Below are 26,408 nucleotides of genomic sequence, written 5' to 3' on the forward strand. Positions count from 1 at the left end.
CTTAACCCTTACCCTAACCCTTACCCTAACCCCTTACCCTAACCCTAACCCTAACCCTTAACCCTTACCCTTAACCCTAGCCCTAACCTTAACCCTTACCCTTAACCCTTACCCTTACCCTATCCTTAACCCTTACCCTATCCTTAACCCTTACCCTAACCTTAACCCTTACCCTAACCTTAACCCTTACCCTAACCTTAACCCTTACCCTATCCTTAACCCTTACCCTAACCTTAACCCTTACCCTAACCTTAACCCTTACCCTAACCTTAACCCTTACCCTTAACCCTTACCCTAACCCTATCCTTAACCCTAACCCTAACCCTTACCCTAACCCTTACCCTAACCCTTACCCTTACCCTTAACCCTAACCCTTAACCCTAACCCTTACCCTAACCCTATCCTTAACCCTTACCCTATCCTTAACCCTTACCCTAACCTTAACCCTTACCCTAACCCTTAACCCATGCCCTTACCCTTAACCCTAACCCTAACCCTTAACCCTTACCCTAACCCTTAACCCTAACCCTTAACCCTTACCCTAACCCTTACCCTAACCCCTTACCCTAACCCTTAACCCTAACCCTTAACCCTTACCCTTAACCCTAGCCCTAACCTTAACCCTTACCCTTAACCCTTACCCTTACCCTATCCTTAACCCTTACCCTATCCTTAACCCTTACCCTAACCTTAACCCTAACCCTTACCTTAACCCTTACCGTACCCTTAACCCTTACCCTAATATTAAGCCTTACCCTAACCGTTACCCTCACCTTAGCCCTTACCCTAGCCCTTACCCTAAACTTAATCCAAAAACCTAACCTTAACCCTAAATCTAACCCTAGCTCCTAACCCTAAACTTAACCTAATTCTAACCCTAACACTAATTCTAACCTTAACCCTAAAGCCCTTAGAAATAGCATTTGACCTTGTGGGGACTAACAAAATGTGTTTGTTTTCTATTCTTGGGATGGACCTTTTGTCCCCCGCTAGTACAGTTAAACACATCCATAGATACACAATCCATCCATACACGTTCCATCCAAACAGTAAGCAGGTTTTCAACTACTGCCTCTGTTGATATTCCACGTTAGATCTTGTTTCCTGACAGGATTCTATCAATGAATAACACTCTCAAAAGGATGCCTGTTTTAGCCAAGGATCAAAGGCAAGGTTTACAAACGGAGTTTGTCCCCTGACACCAAGTTCAATGTGGAGGGTTGAACAGCTGGGTTTACTATTGAGACTCAGCCCATGTCTCTAACCCCCTGGATGAGGCAGGCAACTCAATGCTGTAGTTTCAGACCTAGTTGCTGCAGGACCAGGATCGGGGTGTCACCAACTCCCAGAAGGTAGCCTGTTGAGAGATCGCACGCACGCACGCACACGCGCACACACACACACACACACACACACACACACACACACACACACACACACACACACACACACACACACACACACACACACACACACACACACACACACACACACACACACACACACACACACACACAAAGACACCGTTTAGAAGAGCATTGCCACTGTTTTTGTGGTTTAATTTACTGCAGTGGGCTAAATCAGGGTTACAGAGTGTTTCTTGGTGATCTGTAAATAAATAAATCTACTTTGAAAGAAAAGTATACACCTCACACACTTAAAACAAGAAGACGCCTGTACCATGTCAGATGTAGAGTTGAAATGTGTTACGTTGAGTTTGCATCCCAATATTAAATTTGATATACATCACAGAAGACTGAAATATAACAAAACCGTTTGACATAGAAACATCAGATTTTCTGCTGTTTAAACAAAAAGTTATAGTTATTAATTTTGAAATGATAAAAAATATCCATATCCACACGCTAACACGTGTGACCTGTTTGTGTGTGTGTGGGGGAGTTGTGTGTGTGTGTGTGTGTGTGTGTGTGTGTGTGTGAGTCTGAAACTGTGTGTGTGACACACGCGTGTGTGTGTGTGACGACGTGTGGGTGTTTGCTTGCATGTGAGACTAGTGGGAAAGTGACGAGGACAGAGAAAGACTGAAACAGAGAGAGCCTACTTTGTGTATTTGCGCCACAGTCAGATTAATGTATTTTACGAGGACTGACAACACTGTAATAACATTGTACTGGGTATTGCAGTATCGCAGTGCTATCATAACGTTGTACTGGGTACTGCAGTATCGCAGTGCTATCATAACATTGTACTGGGTCCTGCAGTATCGCAGTGCTATCATAACATTGTACTGGGTACTGCAGTATTACAGTGCTATCAGAATGTGGTACTGCAGTATCGCAGTGCTATCATAGCGTTGTACTCGGTACTGCAGTATTGCAGTGCTATCATAACGTTGTACTGGGTACTGCAGTATCGCAGTCCTATCATAACGTTGTACTGGGTACTGCAGTATTGCAGTGTTATCATAACGTTGTACTGGGTATTACAGTATCGCAGTGCTATCATAACATTGTACTGGGTACTGCAGTATTGCAGTGCTATCATAACATTGTACTGGGTACTGCAGTATTGCAGTGCTATCAGAACGTGGTACTGCAGTATTGCAGTCCTATCATAACGTTGTACTGGGTACTGCAGTATCGCAGTGCTATCATAACATTGTACTGGGTACTGCAGTATTGCTGTGCTATCATAATGTGGTACTGCAGTATCGCAGTGCTATCATAACGTTGTACTGGGTACTGCAGTATTGCAGTGCTATCATAACGTTGTACTGGGTACTGCAGTATCGCAGTGGTATCATAACGTTGTACTGGGTATTGCAGTATCGCAGCCCTATCATAACATTGTACTGGGTACTGCAGTATTGCAGTGCCATCATAACGTTGTACTGGGTACTGCAGTGCTATCAGAACGTGGTACTGCAGTATCGCAGTGCTGTCATAACATTGTACTGGGTACTGCAGTATTGCAGTGCTATCATAACATTGTACTGGGTACTGCAGTATTGCAGTGCTATCAGAACGTGGTACTGCAGTATCGCAGTGCTATCATAACATTGTACTGGGTACTGCAGTATCGCAGTCCTATCATAACATTGTACTGGGTACTGCAGTATTGCAGTGTCATCATAACGTTGTACTGGGTATTGCAGTATCGCAGTGCTATCATAACATTGTACTGGGTACTGCAGTATTGCAGTGCTATCATAACGTAGTACTGGGTACTGCAGTATTGCAGTGCTATCAGAACGTGGTACTGCAGTATCGCAGTGCTATCATAACATTGTACTGGGTGCTGCAGTATCGCAGTCCTATCATAACGTGCTATCATAACATTGTACTGGGTACTGCAGTATTGCAGTGCTATCATAACGTTGTACTGGGTACTGCAGTATTGCAGTGCTATCAGAACGTGGTACTGCAGTATCGCAGTGCTATCATAACATTGTACTGGGTACTGCAGTGCTATCATAACGTTGTACTGGGTACTGCAGTATCGCAGTGCTATCATAACATTGTACTGGGTACTGCAGTATTGCAGTGCTATCATAACATTGTACTGGGTACTGCAGTATCACAGTGCTATCATAATGTTGTACTGGGTACTGCAGTATTGCAGTGCTGGCATAATGTTGTACTGGATACTGCAGTACTATCATAACGTGGTACTGCAGTATTGCAGTGCTATCATAACATTGTACTGGATACTGCAGTACTGCAGTACTGGCATAATGTTGTACTGGATACTGCAGTACTATCATAATGTGGTACTGCAGTACTGCAGTGTTATCATAACGTTGTACTGCAGTGTTATCATAAAGTTGTACTGCAGTGTTATCATAACATGGTACTGCAGTGTTATCATAACGTGGTACTGCAGTGTTATCATAACGTGGTACTGCAGTGTTATCATAACGTGGTACTGCAGTATTGCAGTGTTATCATAACGTGGTACTGGGTACTGCAGTGTTATCATAACGTTGTACTGCAGTGTTATCATAACGTTGTACTGCAGTGATATCATAACGTTGTACTGCAGTGTTATCATAACGTTGTACTGCAGTGTTATCATAATGTTGTACTGCAGTGTTATCATAACGTGGTACTGCAGTATTGCAGTGTTATCATAACGTGGTACTGGGTACTGCAGTGTTATCATAACGTTGTACTGCAGTGTTATCATAATGTTGTACTGCAGTGATATCATAACGTTGTACTGCAGTGTTATCATAACGTTGTACTGCAGTGTTATCATAATGTTGTACTGCAGTGTTATCATAACGTGGTACTGGGTACTGCAGTGTTATCGTAACGTTGTACTGCAGTACTATCATAACATTGTACTGCAGTGTTATCATAACGTTGTACTGCAGTACTATCATAACATTGTACTGCAGTGTTATCATAACATTGTACTGCAGTGTTATCATAACATTGTACTGCAGTGTTATCATTACGTTGTACTGGGTACTGCAGTGTTATCATAACGTGGTACTGCAGTGTTATCACAACGTTGTACTGCAGTGTTATCATAACGTTGTACTGCATTGTTATCATAATGTTGTACTGCAGTGTTATCATAATGTTGTACTGCAGTGTTATCATAATGTTGTACTGCAGTACTGCATTGTTATCATAATGTTGTACTGCAGTACTGCAGTGCTATCATAATGTGGTACTGCAGTGTTATCATAACGTGGTACTGCCGTGCTATCATAACGTGGTACTGGGTACTGCAGTGTTATCATAACGTGGTACTGCGTACTGCAGTGTTATCATAACGTGGTACTGGGTACTGCAGTGTTATCATAACGTGGTACTGGGTACTGCAGTGTTATCATAACGTGGTACTGCAGTACTGCAGTACTATCATAACATGGTACTGGGTACTGCAGTGTTATCATAATGTGGTACTGCAGTACTGCAGTGTTATCATAATGTGGTACTGCAGTGTTATCATAACGTGGTACTGGGTACTGCAGTGTTATCATAACGTGGTCCTGCAGTACTGCAGTGTTATCATAATGTGGTACTGCAATGTTATTGTAACGTGGTACTGGGTACTGCAGTGTTATCATAACGTGGTACTGCAGTACTGCAGTACTATCATAACATGGTACTGGGTACTGCAGTGTTATCATAATGTGGTACTGCAGTACTGCAGTGTTATCATAATGTGGTACTGCAGTGTTATCATAACGTGGTACTGCAGTACTGCAGTGTTATCATAACGTGGTACTGCAGTTTTATCATAACGTGGTACTGCAGTGCTATCATAACGTGGTACTGGGTACTGCAGTGCTATCATAACGTGGTACTGGGTACTGCAGTGTTATCATAACGTGGTACGTGGTACTGCAGTGTTATAACGTGGTACTGCGGTGCTATCATAACGTGGTACTGGGTACTGCAGTGTTATCATAACGTGGTACTGCAGTGCTATCATAACGTGGTACTGCAGTGCTATCATAACGTGTTACTGGGTACTGCAGTGCTATCATAACGTGGTACTGCAGTATTGCAGTGTTATCATAACGTGGTACTGCGGTGCTATCATAATGTTGTACTGGGTACTGCAGTGCTATCATAATGTGGTACTGCAGTACTGCGGTGCTATCATAACGTGGTACTGCAGTACTGCGGTGCTATCATAACGTTGCACTGCAGTATTGCAGTGTTTTCTAATCCTGCAGCAAGAGGAAATGTGAATCATTTAGTGGATTAATGGGCATTTCTATGAGCGTTGGCTAATGTCTCATAAGGTTGTACTGGATTGTTCATAGTTATCTAGCTGTGATACGTATCCCAGCGTAATATATGTAAACATATGGTATATAATGTCTGTGGGTGATGCCTACCCCAGTGCGAGGACAGTGTATCTGGGCATACCACTCCTGGCAGTACAGACACACCATGACCCCTTGTCCAATGAACAGACAGGTCCACATCATGATGTTCCACACAGGACTCTTCCTGTTGTCGTTCAGAGTGAAGTTGAACGCCACTGTGAGAGAGAGAGAGAGAGAGAGAGAGAGAGAGAGAGAGGTGGGGGGGGAGAGAGAGAGGTGGAGGGAGAGAGGTGGAAAGACAGAGAGAGAGAGAGAGAGAGGTGGAGAGAGAGAGGTGGAGAGACAGAGAGAGAGAGGTGGAGAGACAGAGAGAGAGAGAGAGAGAGAGAGAGAGGTGGAGAGAGAGAGAGGGGTAGAGAGAGAGAGAGGTGGAGAGAGAGAGGGGTGGAGAGAGAGAGAGAGAGAGGGGTGGAGAGAGAGACAGAGAGAGGGGTGGAGAGAGAGAGAGATAGAGGTGGAGAGAGAGAGGGGTGGAGAGAGAGAGAGAGAGAGAGAGAGGTGGAGAGAGAGAGAGAGAGAGAGAGAGGTGGAGAGAGAGAGCGAGAGAGAGAGAGGTGGAGAGAGAGAGAGAGAGGTGGAGAGAGAGAGAGAGGTGGAGAGAGAGAGAGAGAGGGTGGAGAGAGAGAGAGAGAGAGAGAGAGAGGGTGGAGAGAGAGAGAGAGAGGTGGAGAGAGAGAGAGAGGTGGAGAGAGAGAGAGAGAGAGGTGGAGAGAGAGAGAGAGAGAGAGGTGGAGAGAGAGAGAGAGGTGGAGAGAGAGAGAGAGAGAGGTGGAGAGAGAGAGAGAGGTGGAGAGAGAGAGAGAGGTGGAGAGAGAGAGAGAGAGGTGGAGGAGAGAGAGAGAGAGAGAGGTGAAGAGAGAGAGAGAGAGAGGTGGAGAGAGAGAGAGAGAGGTGAAGAAGAGAGAGAGAGGTGAAGAGAGAGAGAGAGGGGTGGAGAGAGAGAGAGAGAGGGAGAGAGAGAGAGAGAGATGGAGAAGAGAGAGAGGGAGAGAGAGGAGGAGAAGAGGAGAGAGGAGAGGTAGAGAGAGACAGAGAGAGAGACAGAGAGAGAAACAGAGAGACAGACAGAGAGAGAGAGAAGACAGAGAGAGAGAGAGAGAGACAGAGAGCGAGAGAGAGACAAGAGCGAGAGAGAGAGACAGAGAGCGAGAGAGACAGAGAGAGAGAGAGAGACAGAGGTAGAGAGAGAGAGGTGGAGAGAGAGAGCGAGAGAGAGGTAGAGAGAGAGAGGTGGAGAGAGAGAGCGAGAGAGAGAGAGAGAGGTGGAGAGAGAGAGCGAGAGAGAGAGATCATCAAATCATTGTCTGTTGTCAAAACAAATCATTCCAAGTTATCAGTGTATAATGAGAGGTATTCCTGAATGCATATTAAAGGGACTAGACTTAATCTATGTCTGGGAAACTGGCCAATATAGTCTATGACTCTGGATCATCTGACAGTGCAGAGGCAGAACATGTGTTTGTGTGTGTGTGTTAGGTGTGTGTGTTATGTGTGTGTGTGTGTTATGTGTGTGTTATGTGTGTGTGTGTGTGTTATGTGTGTGTGTTAGGTGGGCGTGTGTGTGTTAGGTGTGTGTGGCTCACCTCCAAAGAAAGCGAAGAGACAGAACATTACTGGGTAGAAGAATCCGAACCCCAGGGTGAAGACATATTCATGGACCAAGGCCGACACGACGAACACAGACAACATGGCTGCCGTACGGAACTTCCTCCTGGACAGCTACAGTCACGGGTTACAGGTCAAAGGTTAGGGGTCACAGGGTCACAGGGACGAGTGGACATACACAATGAACATGACACTAGTTGTGTGTCCAAAATGACACCTTATTCCCTTTATAGTGTACAACCATTAACCTGACGTAGGTCATAGGGTATCGTTTGAGACACTTTGTCTTGCCGTATAAAAAAAAACCTTCACTTGTACCGAGACTCATTTTAAAGGTTCTTTACCCGTAATGTCTTTATATTTCTGTTCATTCAAACATAAGAAGAAGAAAGAGGAAGAGGCTGTTAATATGTATAGTGGAGAATCTGTGCCTGCACTCATTTCCAATTGAATCTGTGCCTGCACTCATTTCCAATTGAATCTGTGCCTGCACTCATTTCCAATTGCACACACCAAAATGCTAATTGTCTTCATATCAAATCAAATTTCATTAGTCACATGCGCCGAATACAACTGGTGTAGACCTTACAGTGAAATGCTGAATACAACTGGTGTAGACCTTACAGTGAAATGTTGAATACAACAGGTGTAGGTAGACCTTACAGTGAAATGCTGAATACAACAGGTGTAGTAAGACCTTACAGTGAAATGCTGAATACAACAGGTGTAGTAGACCTTACAGTGAAATGTTGAATACAACAGGTGTAGGTAGACCTTACAGTGAAATGCTGAATACAACAGGTGTAGTAAGACCTTACAGTGAAATGCTGAATACAACAGGTGTAGTAGACCTTACAGTGGAATGTTGAATACAACAGGTGTAGGTAGACCTTACAGTGAAATGCTGAATACAACAGGTGTAGTAGACCTTACAGTGAAATGCTGAATACAACAGGTGTAGTAGACCTCACAGTGAAATGCTTACTGGCATGTGGAGGCTATATACAGGGGGTACCGGTACAGAGTCAATGTGGAGGCTATATACAGGTGGTACCGGTACAGAGTCAATGTGGAGGCTATATACAGGTGGTACCGGTACAGAGTCAATGTGGAGGCTATATACAGGGGGTACCGGTACAGAGTTAATGTCGAGGCTATATACAGGGGGTACTGGTACAGAGTCAATGTGCAGAGGGCACCGGTTAGTTGAGGTAGTATGTACATGTAGGTAGAGTTATTAAAGTGACTATGTATAGATGATAACAACAGAGAGTAGCAGTGGTGTAAAGAGGGGGGAGGCACTGGAAATAGTCTGGAGAGGTCCTGGATGGCAGGAAGCTTTGCCCAGGTGATGTACTGGGCCGTTCGCACTACCCTCTGTGGCGTCCTTGCGGTCGGAGGCCGAGCAGTTGCAGGATGCTCTCGATTGTGCAGCTGTAGAACCTTTTGAGGACCCATGCCAAAACATTTCAGTCTCCTGAGGGGGGATAGGTTTTGTCGTGTCATCTTCACGACTGTCTTGTTGTGCTTGGACCATGTTTGATTGTTGGTGATGTGGACACCAAGGAACTTGAAGCTCTCAACCTGCTCTACTCCAGCCCTGTCGATGAGAATGGGGGGCGTGCTCTGTCCTCTTTTTCCTGTAGTCCACAATCATCTCCTTTATCTTGGTTACGTTGAGAGAGAGGTTGTTGTCCCGGCACCACACAGCCAGGTCTGTGACCTCCTCCCTATAGGCTGTCTCGTTGTGGTCGGTGATCAGGCCTACCACTGTTGTGTCATCGGCAAATGTAATGATGGTGTTGGAGTCGTGCCTGGCCACGCAGTCATTATAATTGTTACTGTGTTCGCATTGACAGTGGGGTAAAGTACTTAAGTAAAAATACATTAAAGTACTACTTAAGTTGTGTTTTTTGGGGGGTATCTGCACATTACTTTACCATTTTTTTTTTTGACAACTGAGTTTTACTTCACTACATTACTATACAAAATAATGAGGTTTAACTTCATACATTTTTTTCCTGACACACAAAAGTAGTCATTACATGTTGAATGCTTAACAGGAAACGAAAAATGGTCCAACTCACTCACTTATTAAGAGAACATCCCTGGGGCCTCATTCATTAAATAAAGAAAATGTATGCGGACCAAAATGCAGCGTGGTGGTTATTCATGTTTTTTTTATAAAGACACTAGACATGACAAAACTAACAAAAACAATAAACGTGGAAAACCAAAAACAGCCCTATCTGGTGCAAAACACTGAGACAGGAACAATCACCCACAAAACACACAGTGAAACCCAGGCTACCTAAGTATGGTTCCCAATCAGAGACAACGACTAACACCTGCCTCTGATTGAGAACCATATCAGGCCAGACATAGAAATAGACAAACAAGACATCCAACATAGAATGAGCATAAATAACCTTGCTTACGCAGGTTCTAAGAAGCCCGTTTGTAACTTACGCACCTGTCATCTATAAATCTCAAATGAACTGAAAATAGATGGCACCTAAACGTTCCTTACAATCAGCGATTTCCCCTTCCAGAATGCTACCACAAATGAGGGAATAGCCATGGACCAAAAGAGAAAAGCAAACGTTCTGGAAGACCAGATCACGGCGATGGTAGAGGAGATTGAAGACAGACAACACGTATTATTCTGTGGACTAAATAGTGGGTTGACAAACAGGTATCTTGGGAGTGTGTCGCATCTGCAGTGAACGAGGAGAAGGACAGAACTGTGTCTGATGTGAAAAAGAAACGAGACCTTAAACTGCAAAGGAAGAAAGAATAGCCACACCTAACCAGCAGAGAAAATCACTTATGTCAAGTCTAGACTTTGAGTAGAGATAAGATCATTTCCATGTCAAAGTAAGGTTTTATAAATAACTACTTATACGTGGTTTTTCTTGCATTAGTCATACTTAAGATACAAATTGATATTAAGTCCATTATATAAATGAGGCCCCAGGTCGTCCCTACTGCCTCTGATCTGGCGGACTCACTGAACACAAATTCTTCGTTTGTAAATTATGTCTGAGTGTTGGAGTGTGCCCCTGGCTATCCATAAATGAGTAAAAACAAGAACAAATTGTGCCGTCTGGTTTACTTAATATAAGGAATTTGAAATGATTTCTACTTTTACTTTTGATACTTAAGTACATTTAAAACCAAATACTTTTAGACTTTTATTCAAGTCGTATTTTACTGGGTGACTTTCACTTTTACTTGAGTCGTTTTCTATTAAGGTATCTTTACTTTTACTCAAGTATGACAATTGGATACTTTTCCCCCATTGCTCATTGGTCGTTCATTCTGACACAGGTGCACATGCTCTTACCTAATTGAAGGTCTTTTTAACCTTAGTGTCAGCTGTATTTCCTCCAAGCTTTTTACTGCCAATGGCTTTACTTACTCTGCAGTTTTAAAATAGATGACGTCATTTTGAACCTTTTTACCTCATTTCTCGTTTTTTAAGCCTTTTAAGTGTTAGAGTAGGTCAGCTCTTTTTTTTTACAAGCAGGGTTTAACAGGGTTGTGGACGGTCAATCCCATTTCATCTCTTAGATGATGATTATTTTTTAAACATTTTTAAATCTCTGTTTTCGATGCTAATACTGGAACTTGGCTCCAGTAGTGGGTCTGTATGAGATTTGGGGCTTATTTAGGGTGATATTTAGCGGAGATAGTTACCCAGAGAAAATCTCTGTATCCATAGTAGTAAAGCCAGTCATGAACCACCACGTTCCAGGTCCTGTAGTAATTGGCAAACGATGTCGAGTTCCACCAGTCCTGCAAAACAAAAAGGATGAAAATTATTTAATTTGGTTCTACAGCATTTTAAATAGTGCCAGGAGTTTATCCTGGTCTGATTATAACAAATAGACAGTGTGTTTCAGAGGTATTGTGTGTGTGTGTGTGTGTGTGTGTGTGTGTGTGTGTGTGTGTGTGTGTGTGTGTGTGTGTGTGTGTGTGTGTGGAAGTTATACCTTATAGAACATCCTGTCTGCAAAGCGTAGCATCTCAGCAAAGGCGTTTAGCCAGCAGTGGAGGAAGGCAAAGAACGCCAGCAGTAGCAGTAACATACCTGGGAGGAGGGGAGGGAGAGAGGGGAGGAGAGGAGGAGAGAGGAGAGGGAGGATGGGGGTGGGAGAGAGAGGAGGAGGAGAGGAGGAGAGAGGAGAGGGAGGATGGGGGTGGGAGAGAGGAGGAGAGAGGAGAGGGAGGATGAGGGTGGGAGAGAGGGGAGGAGAGGAGGAGAGAGGGGAGGGAGAAGAGGGGGTGGGAGAGAGGGGAGGAGAGGAGGAGAGAGGGGAGGAGAGGAGGAGAGGGAGGATGGGGGTGGGAGAGAGGGGGAGGAGAGGAGGAGAGAGGAGAGGGAGGATAGGGGTGGGGGAGAGGAGGAGAGGAGGAGAGAGGGGAGGGAGGATCGGGGTGGGAGAGAGGGGAGGAGAGGAGGAGAGAGGAGAGGGAGGATGGGGGTGGGAGAGAGAGAAGGAGAGGAGGAGAGAGGGGAGGGAGAAGAGGGGGTGGGAGAGAGAGGAGGAGAGAGGAGAGGGAGGATGGGGTGGGAGAGAGAGGAGGAGAGGAGGAGAGAGGGGAGGGAGAAGAGGGGGTGGGAGAGAGGAGAGGAGGAGATGAGGAGAGGGAGGATGGGGTGGGAGAGAGGGGGAGGAGAGGAGGAGAGAGGGGAGGAGAGGAGGAGAGAGGGGAGGGAGGATCGGGGTGGGAGAGAGGGGAGGAGAGGAGGAGAGAGGAGAGGGAGGATGGGGGTGGGAGGGAGAGGAGGAGAGGAGAGGAGGAGAGCGGGGAGGGAGAAGAGGGGGGGTGGGAGAGAGAGGAGGAGAGAGAGGAGAGGGAGGATGGGGGTGGGAGAGAGAGGAGGAGAGGAGGAGAGAGGGGAGGGAGAAGAGGGGGTGGGAGAGAGGAGAGGAGGAGATGAGGAGAGGGAGGATGGGGGTGGGAGAGAGGGAAGGAGAGGAGGAGGGAGGATAGGGGTGGGAGGGAGAGGAGGAGAGAGGAGAGGGAGGATAGGGGTGGGAGAGAGGGGAGGAGAGGAGGAGAGAGGAGAGGGAGGATTGGGGTGGGAGAGAGGGGAGGAGAGGAGGAGAGAGGAGAGGGAGGATTGGGATGGGAGAGAGGGGAGGAGGAGAGAGGAGAGGGAGGATGGGGGGTGGGAGAGAGGGCAGGAGGAGAGGAGGAGAGAGGGGAGGGAGGATGGGGGAGAGAAAGAGAGAGAGAGAGAGAGAGATTTACCACCCCACTATCAGAACGTACTCAAGTAACTCAACTCATCTGACTTGTCCACTTACCTCACAGTAAGAAACTCGACAACACATCGGGTCACAACCATAAACTCAGAGGTTGTATTGGCATTATTATCTCATTGTAATGCTAGTTCCTATCACAGCCTAGGGAATAGACTGGAGACACCATAGATAAAGAACAGTGTGTTATCTCTCTGGGAGACTAATCTCCCTGTCGTTCATAGTAAATAGATCACCTGTAGATCTATAGAATCGCGCTGCAATGTAGAGCAGCTGCTTTTACTGGACCCTTTTTTTTTTGCGATGATGACCCGAAAGATCAGAACAGCAGACGTACTGCTCACCCCGGACCTGACCCCGATCCCAGAGACTCGGAAAAGAGAACAGGCGACGTAAGAGAGGCCGACGTGCCGGCACCCTGACATGAAAAGTACATAAAACTGCCTCAAGTCTCCGTTCTACGGGCGAACGTACACCGGAGAAGAAACTGGATGAGCTCCGTTCGAGACTATCCTATCAACGGAACCTGAAGAACTATAATATTCTGTGTTTCACGGAGTCGTGGCTGAACAAGGATATGGATCATTTACATCTAGCTGGTTTTTCTTTGCATCGGCAGGACAGAAACGGCAGCGTCGGCTCAAGAGGGGAAGTGTGTGTCTCTTTGTTAACAAAAGGTGGTGCGCAATCTCTAATATCAAGGTACTGTTCGCCTGAGTTTGAGTACCTCATGATAAGCGGTAGACCACACTATCTACCAAGAGAGTTTTCATCTATATTATTTGTAGCCGTCTATTTACCACCACAAACTGATGTTGGCACTAAGACCGCACTCAACGAGCTGTACAGGGCCATAAGGAAACAAGAAAATGCTCATCCAGAAGCTGCGCTCCTAGTGGCCGGTGATTTTTAGGCAGAAAAACTGAAATCCCTTTTACCTAATTTCTACCAGCATATCAACTGTGCAACTAGAGGCGAAAAAACTAGATCAGCTTTACTCCACACACAGAAACGCATAGAAAGCCCTCGCACTTCATTTCGGCAAATCTTTTATTTTTATTTTTATTTGACCTTTATTTAACGAGGCAAGTCAGTTAAGAAGAAATTCTTTATTTACAATGAAGGCCTGGTCTAGGAACAGTGGGTTAACTGGTCTAGGAACAGTGGGTTAACTGGTCTAGGAACAGTGGGTTAACTGGTCTAGGAACAGTGGGTTAACTGGTCTAGGAACAGTGGATTAACTGGTCTAGGAACAGTGGGTTAACTGGTCTGGGAACAGTGAGTTAACTGGTCTAGGAACAGTGAGTTAACTGGTCTAGGAACTGTGGGTTAACTGGTCTAGGAACAGTGGGTTAACTGGTCTAGGAACAGTGGGTTAACTGGTCTAGGAACAGTGGATTAACTGGTCTAGGAACAGTGGATTAACTGGTCTAGGAACAGTGGGTTAACTGGTCTAGGAACAGTGGGTTAACTGGTCTAGGAACAGTGGGTTAACTGGTCTAGGAACAGTGGGTTAACTGGTCTAGGAACAGTGGGTTAACTGGTCTAGGAACAGTGGGATAACTGGTCTAGGAACAGTGGGTTAACTGGTCTAGGAACAGTGGGTTAACTGGTCTGGGAACAGTGAGTTAACTGGTCTAGGAACAGTGAGTTAACTGGTCTAGGAACTGTGGGTTAACTGGTCTAGGAACAGTGGGTTAACTGGTCTAGGAACAGTGGGTTAACTGGTCTAGGAACAGTGGATTAACTGGTCTAGGAACAGTGGGTTAACTGGTCTAGGAACAGTGGATTAACTGGTCTAGGAACAGTGGGTTAACTGGTCTAGGAACAGTGGGTTAACTGGTCTAGGAACAGTGGGTTAACTGGTCTAGGAACAGTGGGTTAACTGGTCTAGGAACAGTGGGTTAACTGGTCTAGGAACAGTGAGTTAACTGGTCTAGGAACTGTGGGTTAACTGGTCTAGGAACAGTGGGTTAACTGGTCTAGGAACAGTGGGATAACTGGTCTAGGAACAGTGGGTTAACTGGTCTAGGAACAGTGGGTTAACTGGTCTGGGAACAGTGAGTTAACTGGTCTAGGAACAGTGAGTTAACTGGTCTAGGAACTGTGGGTTAACTGGTCTAGGAACAGTGGGTTAACTGGTCTAGGAACAGTGGGTTAACTGGTCTAGGAACAGTGGATTAACTGGTCTAGGAACAGTGGGTTAACTGGTCTAGGAACAGTGGATTAACTGGTCTAGGAACAGTGGGTTAACTGGTCTAGGAACAGTGGGTTAACTGGTCTAGGAACAGTGGGTTAACTGGTCTAGGAACAGTGGGTTAACTGGTCTAGGAACAGTGGGTTAACTGGTCTAGGAACAGTGGGTTAACTGGTCTAGGAACAGTGGGTTAACTGGTCTAGGAACAGTGGGTTTAACTGGTCTAGGAACAGTGGGTTAACTGGTCTAGGAACAGTGGGTTAACTGAAGTTCTACCCCGGGCAAACCATAACCCGAATGACACTGGGCCAATTGTGCTCTTCCCTATGGGACACCCAATCACAGTCGGTTGTGATACAGCCTGGAATTGAACCAGGGTCTGTAGTGACGCCTCTAGCACTGAGATGCAGTGCCTTGTACCTCTATCCTCCTGATTCCTGCTTACAAGCAGTAACTTAAACCGGAAGTAACAGCGACGCTCTCAAGACAGAAGTGGTGTTCCATTCGATGACCTCATCAGTCACAGACGTCACCAATAACTGCATCGACAGCATTGTCCCCACAGTGACCGTACGTACATACCCCAACCAGAAGCCATGGATTACAGGCAACATCCGCACTGAGCTAAAGGCTAGAGCTGATTACCAGGACCATGCACTGACCAGCTGGCAAGTGTCTTCACTGACATTTTCAACCTCTCCCTGACACAGTCGGTAATACCTACTTGTTTCAAGCAGACCACCATGGTCCCCGTGCCCATGAACGCCAAAGTAGCCTGTCTAAATGACTATCGCCCCGTGGCACTCACATCTGTAGCCATGAAAAACATTGAAAGGCTGGTCATGTCTCACATCAAAACCATCATCCCAGACACCCTGGACCCACTCCAATTCACATACCGCCCCAACAGATCCACAGATGACGCAATTTCAATTGCTCTCCGCACACTGCCCTTTGCCACCTGTACAAGAGGAACACCTACGTGAGAATGCTGTTAATTGAATAAGGCTCATCATTCAACACCATAGTGCCCTCCAAGCTCATCACTACGCTAAGGACCCTGGGACCTGAACACTTTCCTCTGCAACTGGATCCTGGACTTCCTGACTGGCCTCCCCCAGGTGGTGAGGGTAGGCAACAAAACATCCGCCTCGCTCACCCTCAACACGGGGGCCCCTCAAGGGTGTGTGCTTGGTCCCCTCTCCTGTACTCCTTGTTCACCCACGACTGTGGACAGCACGACTCCATTGCCACCATTAAGTTTGCCAACGACATGACAGTAGGGAGGAGAACGGAGACCTGGCAGTGTGATGCCAGGAAAACAACAACAAGAAAACTAGATCAGCAAGACAAAGGAGCTGATCATGGACTACTAGGAAAGGAGGGCCGAGCACGACATCAACAAGGCTGTAGTGGAGCGGGTCGAGAAATTCAAGTTCCTCGGTGTCCACATCACTAAGGACTTAACATGGAGAACACTTAACATCCACTCACACCAACGCAGTCGTGAAGAGGGCACGATAACGCCTCTTCCCCCTCAGGAGACCTCAGATCCTCAAAAAGTTCTGCAGCTGCACCATTGAGAGAATCTTGACTGGTTGCATCACCGCCTGGTATGACAACTGCTCGGCCTCCAACCGCAAGGCGCTACAGAGGGTAGTGCGTACGGCCCAGTACATCACTGGGGCCAAGCTTCCTGCCACCCAGGACCTCTATACCAGGCGGTGTCAGAGGGAGGCCCTACAAATTGTCAAAGACTCCAGCCACCCCAGTCATAGACTGTTCTCTCTGCTACCACACGGCAAGTGGTACCGATGCACCAATCTGGAACCAACAGGACCCTGAACAGCTTATACCCCCAAGCCATAAGGCCGCTAAATAGTTAGTCCGGGTAACTATTTGGTTAACTCTTTAACTATCTGCATTGACCCATTTTCCACACATTTTTTGGGACTCATCACATACACTGCTGCTACTGTTTATTATCAGTCACTTTACTCCTAGTTATATGTAAATATCTACCTCAATTACCTCGTACCCCTACACATAAACTCAGTACTGGTACCCCATGTATATAGCCATATAGTTACACATTGCCTATTTATTATCACTTTATTATTAGGTGTTAAATGTCTATTATTTCTCTGTTTTCTTTCTCTCTCCATGGTTTGTAAGGGCCCGTACATATTTCACTGTTAGTCTAGACCTGTTGTTCACGAAGCATGTGACAAATACATTTAGATTTCACCTTCATCCTCTAACCTAACAAACTAGAACTTTGTCAGTAAGCCTTCTGTCCTAGTGCATTCTGGGTCCTACCCAATGATAGGTTCACATTGGATAAGGTTGGTCTTTCTTTCCTCCTTAAATAAAGGTTATAAAAAGTGCAAACACCATCAGGGCACAACAGTTCACTCTGTGGCTCCCGGAGTGGCTCAGCGGTCCAAGGCACTGCATCTCAGTCCTTGAGGCGTCACTACAGTCCCTGGTTTTAATCCAGTCTGTATCACAACCGGCTGTGATTGGGAATCCCATAGGGTGACGCAAAATTGGCCGAGCGTCGTCCGTGGTTTGGCCGGGGGGTAGGCCGTCATTGAAAATAAGAATTTGTTTTTAACTGACTTGCCTACAAGTTAAATAAAGGTATCTAAAAAAAAATCTTAAAAATTCACCACTCCCAATTAGAATATAGGCTACATTCTTCTACTGATGTGGCTTTGTATATATTTATATGTATGTATATGTATGTATATATATTTATATATACACTGACTGACGAATTACCTGGAAGTGTAGCATGGAACAAGGCCAGAACCAGGGTTCTGGTGCTGAAAGGCTTGTTGCTGTCATTCATGAAGACAGGTATGCACAGTCTCACCAGGATAAAGTAACCGTAGAAAAGACAGCCCAGAATCTGAGTGAAGGACAGGAAGGAAACAGGTTGAGGATAAATGGAAAAGTCACCCATGGCAAGCCTGGTACCAGATCTGTTTGTATTGTATAGCAGTAGACTGACTAGCCTGGGCCCAGATCTGTTTGTATTGTATAGCAGTAGACTGACTAGCCTGGGCCCAGATCTGTTTGTATTGTATAGCAGTAGACTGACTAGCCTGGGCCCAGATCTGTTTGTATTGTATAGCAGTAGACTGACTAGCCTGGTCCCAGATCTGTTTGTATTGTATAGCAGTAGACTGACTAGCCTGGTCCCAGATGTGTTTATATTGTAGCAGTAGACTGACTAGCCTGGGCCCAGATCTGTTTGTATTGTATAGCAGTAGACTGACTAGCCTGGGCCCAGATCTGTTTGTATTGTATAGCAGTAGACTGACTAGCCTGGGCCCAGATCTGTTTGTATTGTATAGCAGTAGACTGACTAGCCTGGTACCAGATCTGTTTGTATTGTATAGCAGTAGACTGACTAGCCTGGTCCCAGATCTGTTTGTATTGTATAGCAGTAGACTGACTAGCCTGGGCCCAGATCTGTTTGTATTGTATAGCAGTAGACTGACTAGCCTGGTCCCAGATCTGTTTGTATTGTATAGCAGTAGACTGACTAGCCTGGGCCCAGATCTGTTTGTATTGTATAGCAGTAGACTGACTAGCCTGGGCCCAGATCTGTTTGTATTGTATAGCAGTAGACTGACTAGCCTGGGCCCAGATCTGTTTGTATTGTATAGCAGTAGACTGACTAGCCTGGTCCCAGATCTGTTTGTATTGTATAGCAGTAGACTGACTAGCCTGGGCCCAGATCTGTTTGTATTGTATAGCAGTAGACTGACTAGCCTGGGCCCAGATCTGTTTGTATTGTATAGCAGTAGACTGACTAGCCTGGTCCCAGATCTGTTTGTATTGTATAGCAGTAGACTGACTAGCCTGGGCCCAGATCTGTTTGTATTGTATAGCAGTAGACTGACTAGCCTGAGCCCAGATCTGTTTGTATTGTATAGCAGTAGACTGACTAGCCTGGTCCCAGATCTGTTTGTATTGTATAGCAGTAGACTGACTAGCCTGGGCCCAGATCTGTTTGTATTGTATAGCAGTAGACTGACTAGCCTGGGCCCAGATCTGTTTGTATTGTATAGCAGTAGACTGACTAGCCTGGGCCCAGATCTGTTTGTATTGTATAGCAGTAGACTGACTAGCCTGGGCCCAGATCTGTTTGTATTGTATAGCAGTAGACTGACTAGCCTGGTCCCAGATCTGTTTGTATTGTATAGCAGTAGACTGACTAGCCTGGGCCCAGATCTGTTTGTATTGTATAGCAGTAGACTGACTAGCCTGGGCCCAGATCTGTTTGTATTGTATAGCAGTAGACTGACTAGCCTGGGCCCAGATCTGTTTGTATTGTATAGCAGTAGACTGACTAGCCTGGGCCCAGATCTGTTTGTATTGTATAGCAGTAGACTGACTAGCCTGGGCCCAGATCTGTTTGTATTGTATAGCAGTAGACTGACTAGCCTGGGCCCAGATCTGTTTGTATTGTATAGCAGTAGACTGACTAGCCTGGGCCCAGATCTGTTTGTATTGTATAGCAGTAGACTGACTAGCCTGGTCCCAGATCTGTTTGTATTGTATAGCAGTAGACTGACTAGCCTGGGCCCAGATCTGTTTGTATTGTATAGCAGTAGACTGACTAGCCTGGGCCCAGATCTGTTTGTATTGTATAGCAGTAGACTGACTAGCCTGGGCCCAGATCTGTTTGTATTGTATAGCAGTAGACTGACTAGCCTGGGCCCAGATCTGTTTGTATTGTATAGCAGTAGACTGACTAGCCTGGTCCCAGATCTGTTTGTATTGTATAGCAGTAGACTGACTAGCCTGGGCCCAGATCTGTTTGTATTGTATAGCAGTAGACTGACTAGCCTGGTCCCAGATCTGTTTGTATTGTATAGCAGTAGACTGACTAGCCTGGGCCCAGATCTGTTTGTATTGTATAGCAGTAGACTGACTAGCCTGGGCCCAGATCTGTTTGTATTGTATAGCAGTAGACTGACTAGCCTGGGCCCAGATCTGTTTGTATTGTATAGCAGTAGACTGACTAGCCTGGGCCCAGATCTGTTTGTATTGTATAGCAGTAGACTGACTAGCCTGGTCCCAGATCTGTTTGTATTGTATAGCAGTAGACTGACTAGCCTGGTCCCAGATCTGTTTGTATTGTATAGCAGTAGACTGACTAGCCTGGTCCCAGATCTGTTTGTATTGTATAGCAGTAGACTGACTAGCCTGGTCCCAGATCTGTTTGTATTGTATAGCAGTAGACTGACTAGCCTGGGCCCAGATCTGTTTGTATTGTATAGCAGTAGACTGACTAGCCTGGTCCCAGATCTGTTTGTATTGTATAGCAGTAGACTGACTAGCCTGGGCCCAGATTTGTTTGTATTGTATAGCAGTAGACTGACTAGCCTGGTCCCAGATCTGTTTGTATTGTATAGCAGTAGACTGACTAGCCTGGTCCCAGATCTGTTTGTACGGTCTTGCCAATTCCCATTGGCTAACCATGGCCGAGGAATCTGTCCAGAGTTCAGAATTATAAAAGCAAAAGATACTACACAGTATATACAATAACATACTGTACGTACTGATAAGACTAGAGATAACAGTTCAATTATAGTATAGCTTGGAGACCTGAACTATACTGGTATATACAATAATATACAGTTCATACTGATAACATTAAAGATAACGGTTAAATTATAGTATAGCTTGGATACCTGAACTATACTGGTATGTCAATGACCTGCTACTGGAACAATACTGAGCCACAGACTGCATTCAACACCTCTACCAACAGAGGGCGAATAAGGGTAGTCTCTCCCTTACTATATAAAGCAAATTGGGCTCTGGAAAAAACACTTTACAGTATGAAATCAAATCATTTATTTATTATTAGGGTGATTACATTTATATCTACAGCAGACAATACAGACAATCTATCATTAAGATTAACAATAGGAAACTCACTTTAAGTGATTACGTTTACTTTAGGTGATTACGTTCACTGGTTATTTTAAAATAGACTAAAACATGAACTGTATATCTACAGCAGACAATCTATCATTAAGATTAACAATAGGACAATAACTCACCTTAGCAAACATTACGCCAACATAGTTCCATCTAATGTGTGGGTTTCTGGGATAAGACTCTCTGTAGATGAGGGTGGGAGCAAAGAGGAAATAGAGGTAGCTCGAGAACGTTGGGAACCTGGGACCCTCTCCTGAGAAACACAATGATGTCATTAGTCAGCCAGTATTGTCTGTCGAGGTGATGTCATGACAATACAGGGCCTATCTTGGTCAGGCCACATGGTCAGGAAAAAATCCTGGCCCCTAAGGTTCTACTGTATATGTCACCTCTATAAACACTTTAGACAAGGTTCTGAGGTTCTATATGTCACCTCTATAAACACTTTAGACAAGGTTCTGAGGTTCTATATGTCACCTCTATAAACACTTTAGACAAGGTTCTGAGGTTCTATATGTCACCTCTATAAACACTTTAGACAAGGTTCTGAGGTTCTATATGTCACCTCTATAAACACTTTAGACAAGGTTCTGAGGTTCTATGTGTCAGCTCTATAAACACGTTAGACAAGGTTCTGAGGTTATGACACTGTATGGACAATATGACTCATCATGGTCAGTTGAATGCACTGAATGACTCCAATATAAATGCAATCGTCATTGGGTGGTAGTTTCTGTGTCATTACATTAATCATTTTATATTACATTACATTATCCTTGTCATTACCTTCCTTTGTCTTGTGTTTTAGGATGACTGGGACATTCTCTCGGATGAAAGAGTAGCTTTTCATCAGGAAACGGATCTGAATAGGAGACAACACGTAAATGTTATACCAGGCAAATGGAGCCAGCTAAGGCAATAAAACAAATCAATCATGAACAACGAATGACTGTAACTTGTTACATTGACATCCACACCTTAGATGATGCAAGGGATTGGAATAGAATTGTCCTTGTGAGAGTTATTGCCAGACCTGGGTTCAAATAGTTTTTGAAATCTTTCAAATACTTTTAGCCTTTTCTTTAGCCTGCCTGGAGAGCCAGATGGACAGGGCTAATCTTTTGTAACTATTCTATTGTTTCACTTGCATCAGCTAATCTTAATCAAGTTCAGCTAAATTATTTGAAATGATTTCAAATAGTGTTTGAACCCAGGTTTGGTTACTGCATCCAAAGTCTCATATGTTCTCCTGCCAATTCTAAAAAGTACTCTATAAAAAAAGATAACAAATGACCAAGCTAGTCATGATTTATTAAATCAACCTTTCTTTATTGACAATATCAGTGTGAAGATAAGAGGAGCAGGGCAGAGATGGGATGAGTGCAATCCAGTTAAATATAAACACTGTCACAACAAGCAGAGATGGGACACTGTCCAATCAGGATGAATATAAACACTGTCACAACAAGCAGAGATGGGATACTATCCAATCAGGATGAATATAAACACTGTCACAACAAGCAGAGATGGGACACTGTCCAATCAGGATGAATATAAACACTGTCACAACAAGCAGAGATGGGACACTGTCCAATCAGGATGAATATAAACACTGTCACAACAAGCAGAGATGGGATACTATCCAATCAGGATGAATATAAACACTGTCACAACAAGCAGAGATGGGACACTGTCCAATCAGGATGAATATAAACACTGTCACAACAAGCAGAGATGGGACACTGTCCAATCAGGATGAATATAAATACTGTCACAACAAGCAGAGATGGGACACTGTCCAATCAGGATCAGTTCTCTACTTTTACTCGTAAAATATGAGATGATGTTGATGCTCGTGTCTATATTCATCACTGTCTTTACTTAATTACTCAACTTTCCACTATCAGTCAGATCTCCACCACACACCACTATCAGTCAGATCTCCACCACACACCACTATCAGTCAGATCTCCACCACACACCACTATCAGTCAGATCTCCACCACACACCACTATCAGTCAGATCTCCACCACACACCACTATCAGTCAGATCTCCACCACACACCACTATCAGTCAGATCTCCACCACACACCACTATCAGTCAGATCTCCACCACACACCACTATCAGTCAGATCTCCACCACACACCACTGTAGGTACACACATCCATCCATACGTCTTCTAGTAATTCCAAATTTCATAGTGTTGACTTTACTATACAATGTTGTCCATACCTGTTCCAATATGATGATGAATCGTGAGGCTGGAGGCAGCTGGTAGTGAAAGACCACGTATATTGGGAAAACCCCCAGTAAAGCGGCCTGCAAGGCGGAGAGCACCAGCCCAGCGCCCACCGACAGTACCCCCTGTACCGGGCTGCGATGGTAGAGAGTCCCCCAGAGAGACAGGGCATAGTAGGGCACGGCCAACGTGTAGCTGAACATCAACAGCCAGGCCAAACCTACTATATGTAGCTTCCCAAAGGCATAGGACAACAGGTCAAACTCCAGCACCAGTCTGGGGAAAGAATTGAATAGAATATATTGAAATGTAATAGAATGGAATCTTCAAAATAGAATTGAATAGAATATATTGAAATATAATAGAATGGACTCTTCAAAAACCTTAGTAAAGTCCGAAGCTTATCGAATGCTTCCCAGTCTAAACCTGTGTCTGTGATTGGTCAACAGTACTACTCCTAGTAGGAGTGGGAACATGAAGTGTTTGTTGTCATTCCACAAGAGTTTTTATGCATTTAGTTTTTATGCATTTAAAAAAAAACTTGAGATATACTACACCAAACATCTTAGTTAGATATAAAATTGCCAGATTAAGACCTCCTCGGTGAAAAGACGTAAACAACTATTGACAGATTTCTTGATTTATCTTAGATTATTAATTCAGACTATTTTGAGGAAGTGTTTCTGGCTACGATGTCGCTACAGTGGCTCAAGAGGGACAAACATCAGTAATATTGCTGTGTTTCAAGCAAAGGTCTTTAGGGAGTATGCGATCACAGACGGTCGCTTCGACCTAGACGAGTTCTTCTAGGAGCAAACCCAACCTGTGTATGCGGACGCCTTTACCATTCTTGAAAAGTAACACTAAAAGTGTGAGCGATGTGTCAGAGTTTCCTTGGGTTATAAGAGCAGAAACTTCCTGTAGGTAGAATGGAACCGTCAAGGCAGGCAGGTGGTGAGGTGGCATGAAGGGAGGCAGAGGAAGATAGAAGGATGAAGGGAGACAGAGGAAGATAGAAGGATGAAGGGAGACAGAGGAAGATAGAAGGATGAAGGGAGACAGAGGATGAGAGGAGGAGGAGGAGAATGAAGGGAGACAGAGGAAGATAGAAGGATGAAGGGAGACAGAGGAAGATAGAAGGATGAAGGGAGACAGAGGATGAGAGGAGGAGGAGGAGAATGAAGGGAGACAGAGGAAGATAGAAGGATGAAGGGAGACAGAGGAAGATAGAAGGATGAAGGGAGACAGAGGATGAGAGGAGGAGGAGGAGAATGAAGGGAGACAGAGGAAGATAGAAGGATGAAGGGAGACAGAGGAAGATAGAAGGATGAAGGGAGGCAGAGGAAGATAGAAGGATGAAGGGAGACAGAGGATGAGAGGAGGAGGAGGAGAATGAAGGGAGACAGAGGAAGATAGAAGGATGAAGGGAGACAGAGGAAGATAGAAGGATGAAGGGAGACAGAGGATGAGAGGAGGAGGAGGAGAATGAAGGGAGACAGAGGAAGATAGAAGGATGAAGGGAGACAGAGGAAGATAGAAGGATGAAGGGAGACAGAGGATGAGAGGAGGAGGAGGAGAATGAAGGGAGACAGAGGAAGATAGAAGGATGAAGGGAGACAGAGGAAGATAGAAGGATGAAGGGAGGCAGAGGAAGATAGAAGGATGAAGGGAGACAGAGGATGAGAGGAGGAGGAGGAGAATGAAGGGAGACAGAGGAAGATAGAAGGATGAAGGGAGACAGAGGAAGATAGAAGGATGAAGGGAGACAGAGGATGAGAGGAGGAGGAGGAGAATGAAGGGAGACAGAGGAAGATAGAAGGATGAAGGGAGACAGAGGAAGATAGAAGGATGAAGGGAGACAGAGGATGAGAGGAGGAGGAGGAGAATGAAGGGAGACAGAGGAAGATAGAAGGATGAAGGGAGACAGAGGAAGATAGAAGGATGAAGGGAGGCAGAGGAAGATAGAAGGATGAAGGGAGACAGAGGATGAGAGGAGGAGGAGGATAATGAAGGGAGACAGAGGAAGATAGAAGGATGAAGGGAGACAGAGGAAGATAGAAGGATGAAGGGAGACAGAGGATGAGAGGAGGAGGAGGAGAATGAAGGGAGACAGAGGAAGATAGAAGGATGAAGGGAGACAGAGGAAGATAGAAGGATGAAGGGAGACAGAGGATGAGAGGAGGAGGAGGAGAATGAAGGGAGACAGAGGAAGATAGAAGGATGAAGGGAGACAGAGGAAGATAGAAGGATGAAGGGAGGCAGAGGAAGATAGAAGGATGAAGGGAGACAGAGGATGAGAGGAGGAGGAGGATAATGAAGGGAGACAGAGGAAGATAGAAGGATGAAGGGAGACAGAGGAAGATAGAAGGATGAAGGGAGGCAGAGGAAGATAGAAGGATGAAGGGAGGCAGAGGAAGATAGAAGGATGAAGGGAGACAGAGGAAGATAGAAGGATGAAGGAAGACAGAGGAAGATAGAAGGATGAAGGGAGGCAGAAGATGAGAGGAGGAGGAGGAGGAGAATGAAGGGAGACAGAGGAAGAGAGGAGGAGGAGAATGAAGGGAGACAGAGAAATAGGGCAGGAGGATGGATGAAGGGAGACAGAGGAAGATAGAAGGATGAAGGGAGACAGAGGAAGATAGAAGGATGAAGGGAGACAGAGGAAGAGAGGAGGATGAAGGGAGACAGAGGAAGAGAGGAGGATGAAGGGAGACAGAAGATGAGAGGAGGAGAAGAATGGAGACAGAGGAAGAGAGGAGGATGAAGGGAGGCAGAGGAAGAGAGGAGGAGGATGAGAATGAAGGAAGACAGAGAAATAGGGCAGGAGGATGGATGAAGGGAGACAGCATCATCCCGAATACCCTAGACCAACTCCAATTTGCAAACAGCCCCAACAGATCCACAATCTCAATCGCACTCCAAACTTCCCTTTCCCACCTAGACAAAAGAAACACCTATGTGAGAAAGCTGGTCATTGACTACAGCTCAGCGTTCAACACCATAGTGCCCATGAAGCTCATCACTATGCTAAGGACCCTGGGACTAAACACCTCCCTCTGCAACTGGATCCTGGACTTCCTGATGGGCCACCCCCAGGTGGTAAGGGTATGCAACAACACGTCTGCCACAATGATTTTCAACACTGGGGCCCCTCAGGGTTTCGTGTTTAGTCTCCTCCTGTACTCCCTGTTCACCCACGACTGCGTGGCCAAACACAACTACAACACCATCCTTATATTTGCTGACGACACAATAGTGGTAGTGGCCTGATTACCAACGACGATGACGCAGTCTACAGGAATGGGTTTGAGACC

General features: G+C 45.3%; 1 protein-coding gene across 2 annotated transcripts in view; it reads right to left on the reverse strand.

Annotated features, from left to right (window-relative positions):
• Positions 1-660: 660 nt before the first annotated feature.
• The window catches only part of soat2 (sterol O-acyltransferase 2), a 40,012-nt gene continuing 14,264 nt past the window's right edge, over positions 661-26,408 (reverse strand). For both annotated transcript variants that reach the window (XM_031824726.1, XM_031824692.1), the window contains 9 exons: positions 23,088-23,370; positions 21,638-21,713; positions 20,974-21,104; positions 17,672-17,801; positions 11,413-11,510; positions 11,117-11,215; positions 7,396-7,531; positions 5,822-5,967; positions 661-1,357 (listed from right to left, as the gene is read on the reverse strand). In XM_031824726.1, coding sequence (XP_031680586.1) covers positions 1,307-1,357; positions 5,822-5,967; positions 7,396-7,531; positions 11,117-11,215; positions 11,413-11,510; positions 17,672-17,801; positions 20,974-21,104; positions 21,638-21,713; positions 23,088-23,370 — 1,150 coding nt within the window. In that variant the 3' untranslated portion in view covers positions 661-1,306. The remainder of the gene's footprint in view (positions 1,358-5,821; positions 5,968-7,395; positions 7,532-11,116; positions 11,216-11,412; positions 11,511-17,671; positions 17,802-20,973; positions 21,105-21,637; positions 21,714-23,087; positions 23,371-26,408) is intronic.

This window comes from Oncorhynchus kisutch, linkage group LG1, assembly GCF_002021735.2.
Source record: "Oncorhynchus kisutch isolate 150728-3 linkage group LG1, Okis_V2, whole genome shotgun sequence".
Taxonomy (NCBI): Eukaryota; Metazoa; Chordata; class Actinopteri; order Salmoniformes; family Salmonidae; genus Oncorhynchus; species Oncorhynchus kisutch.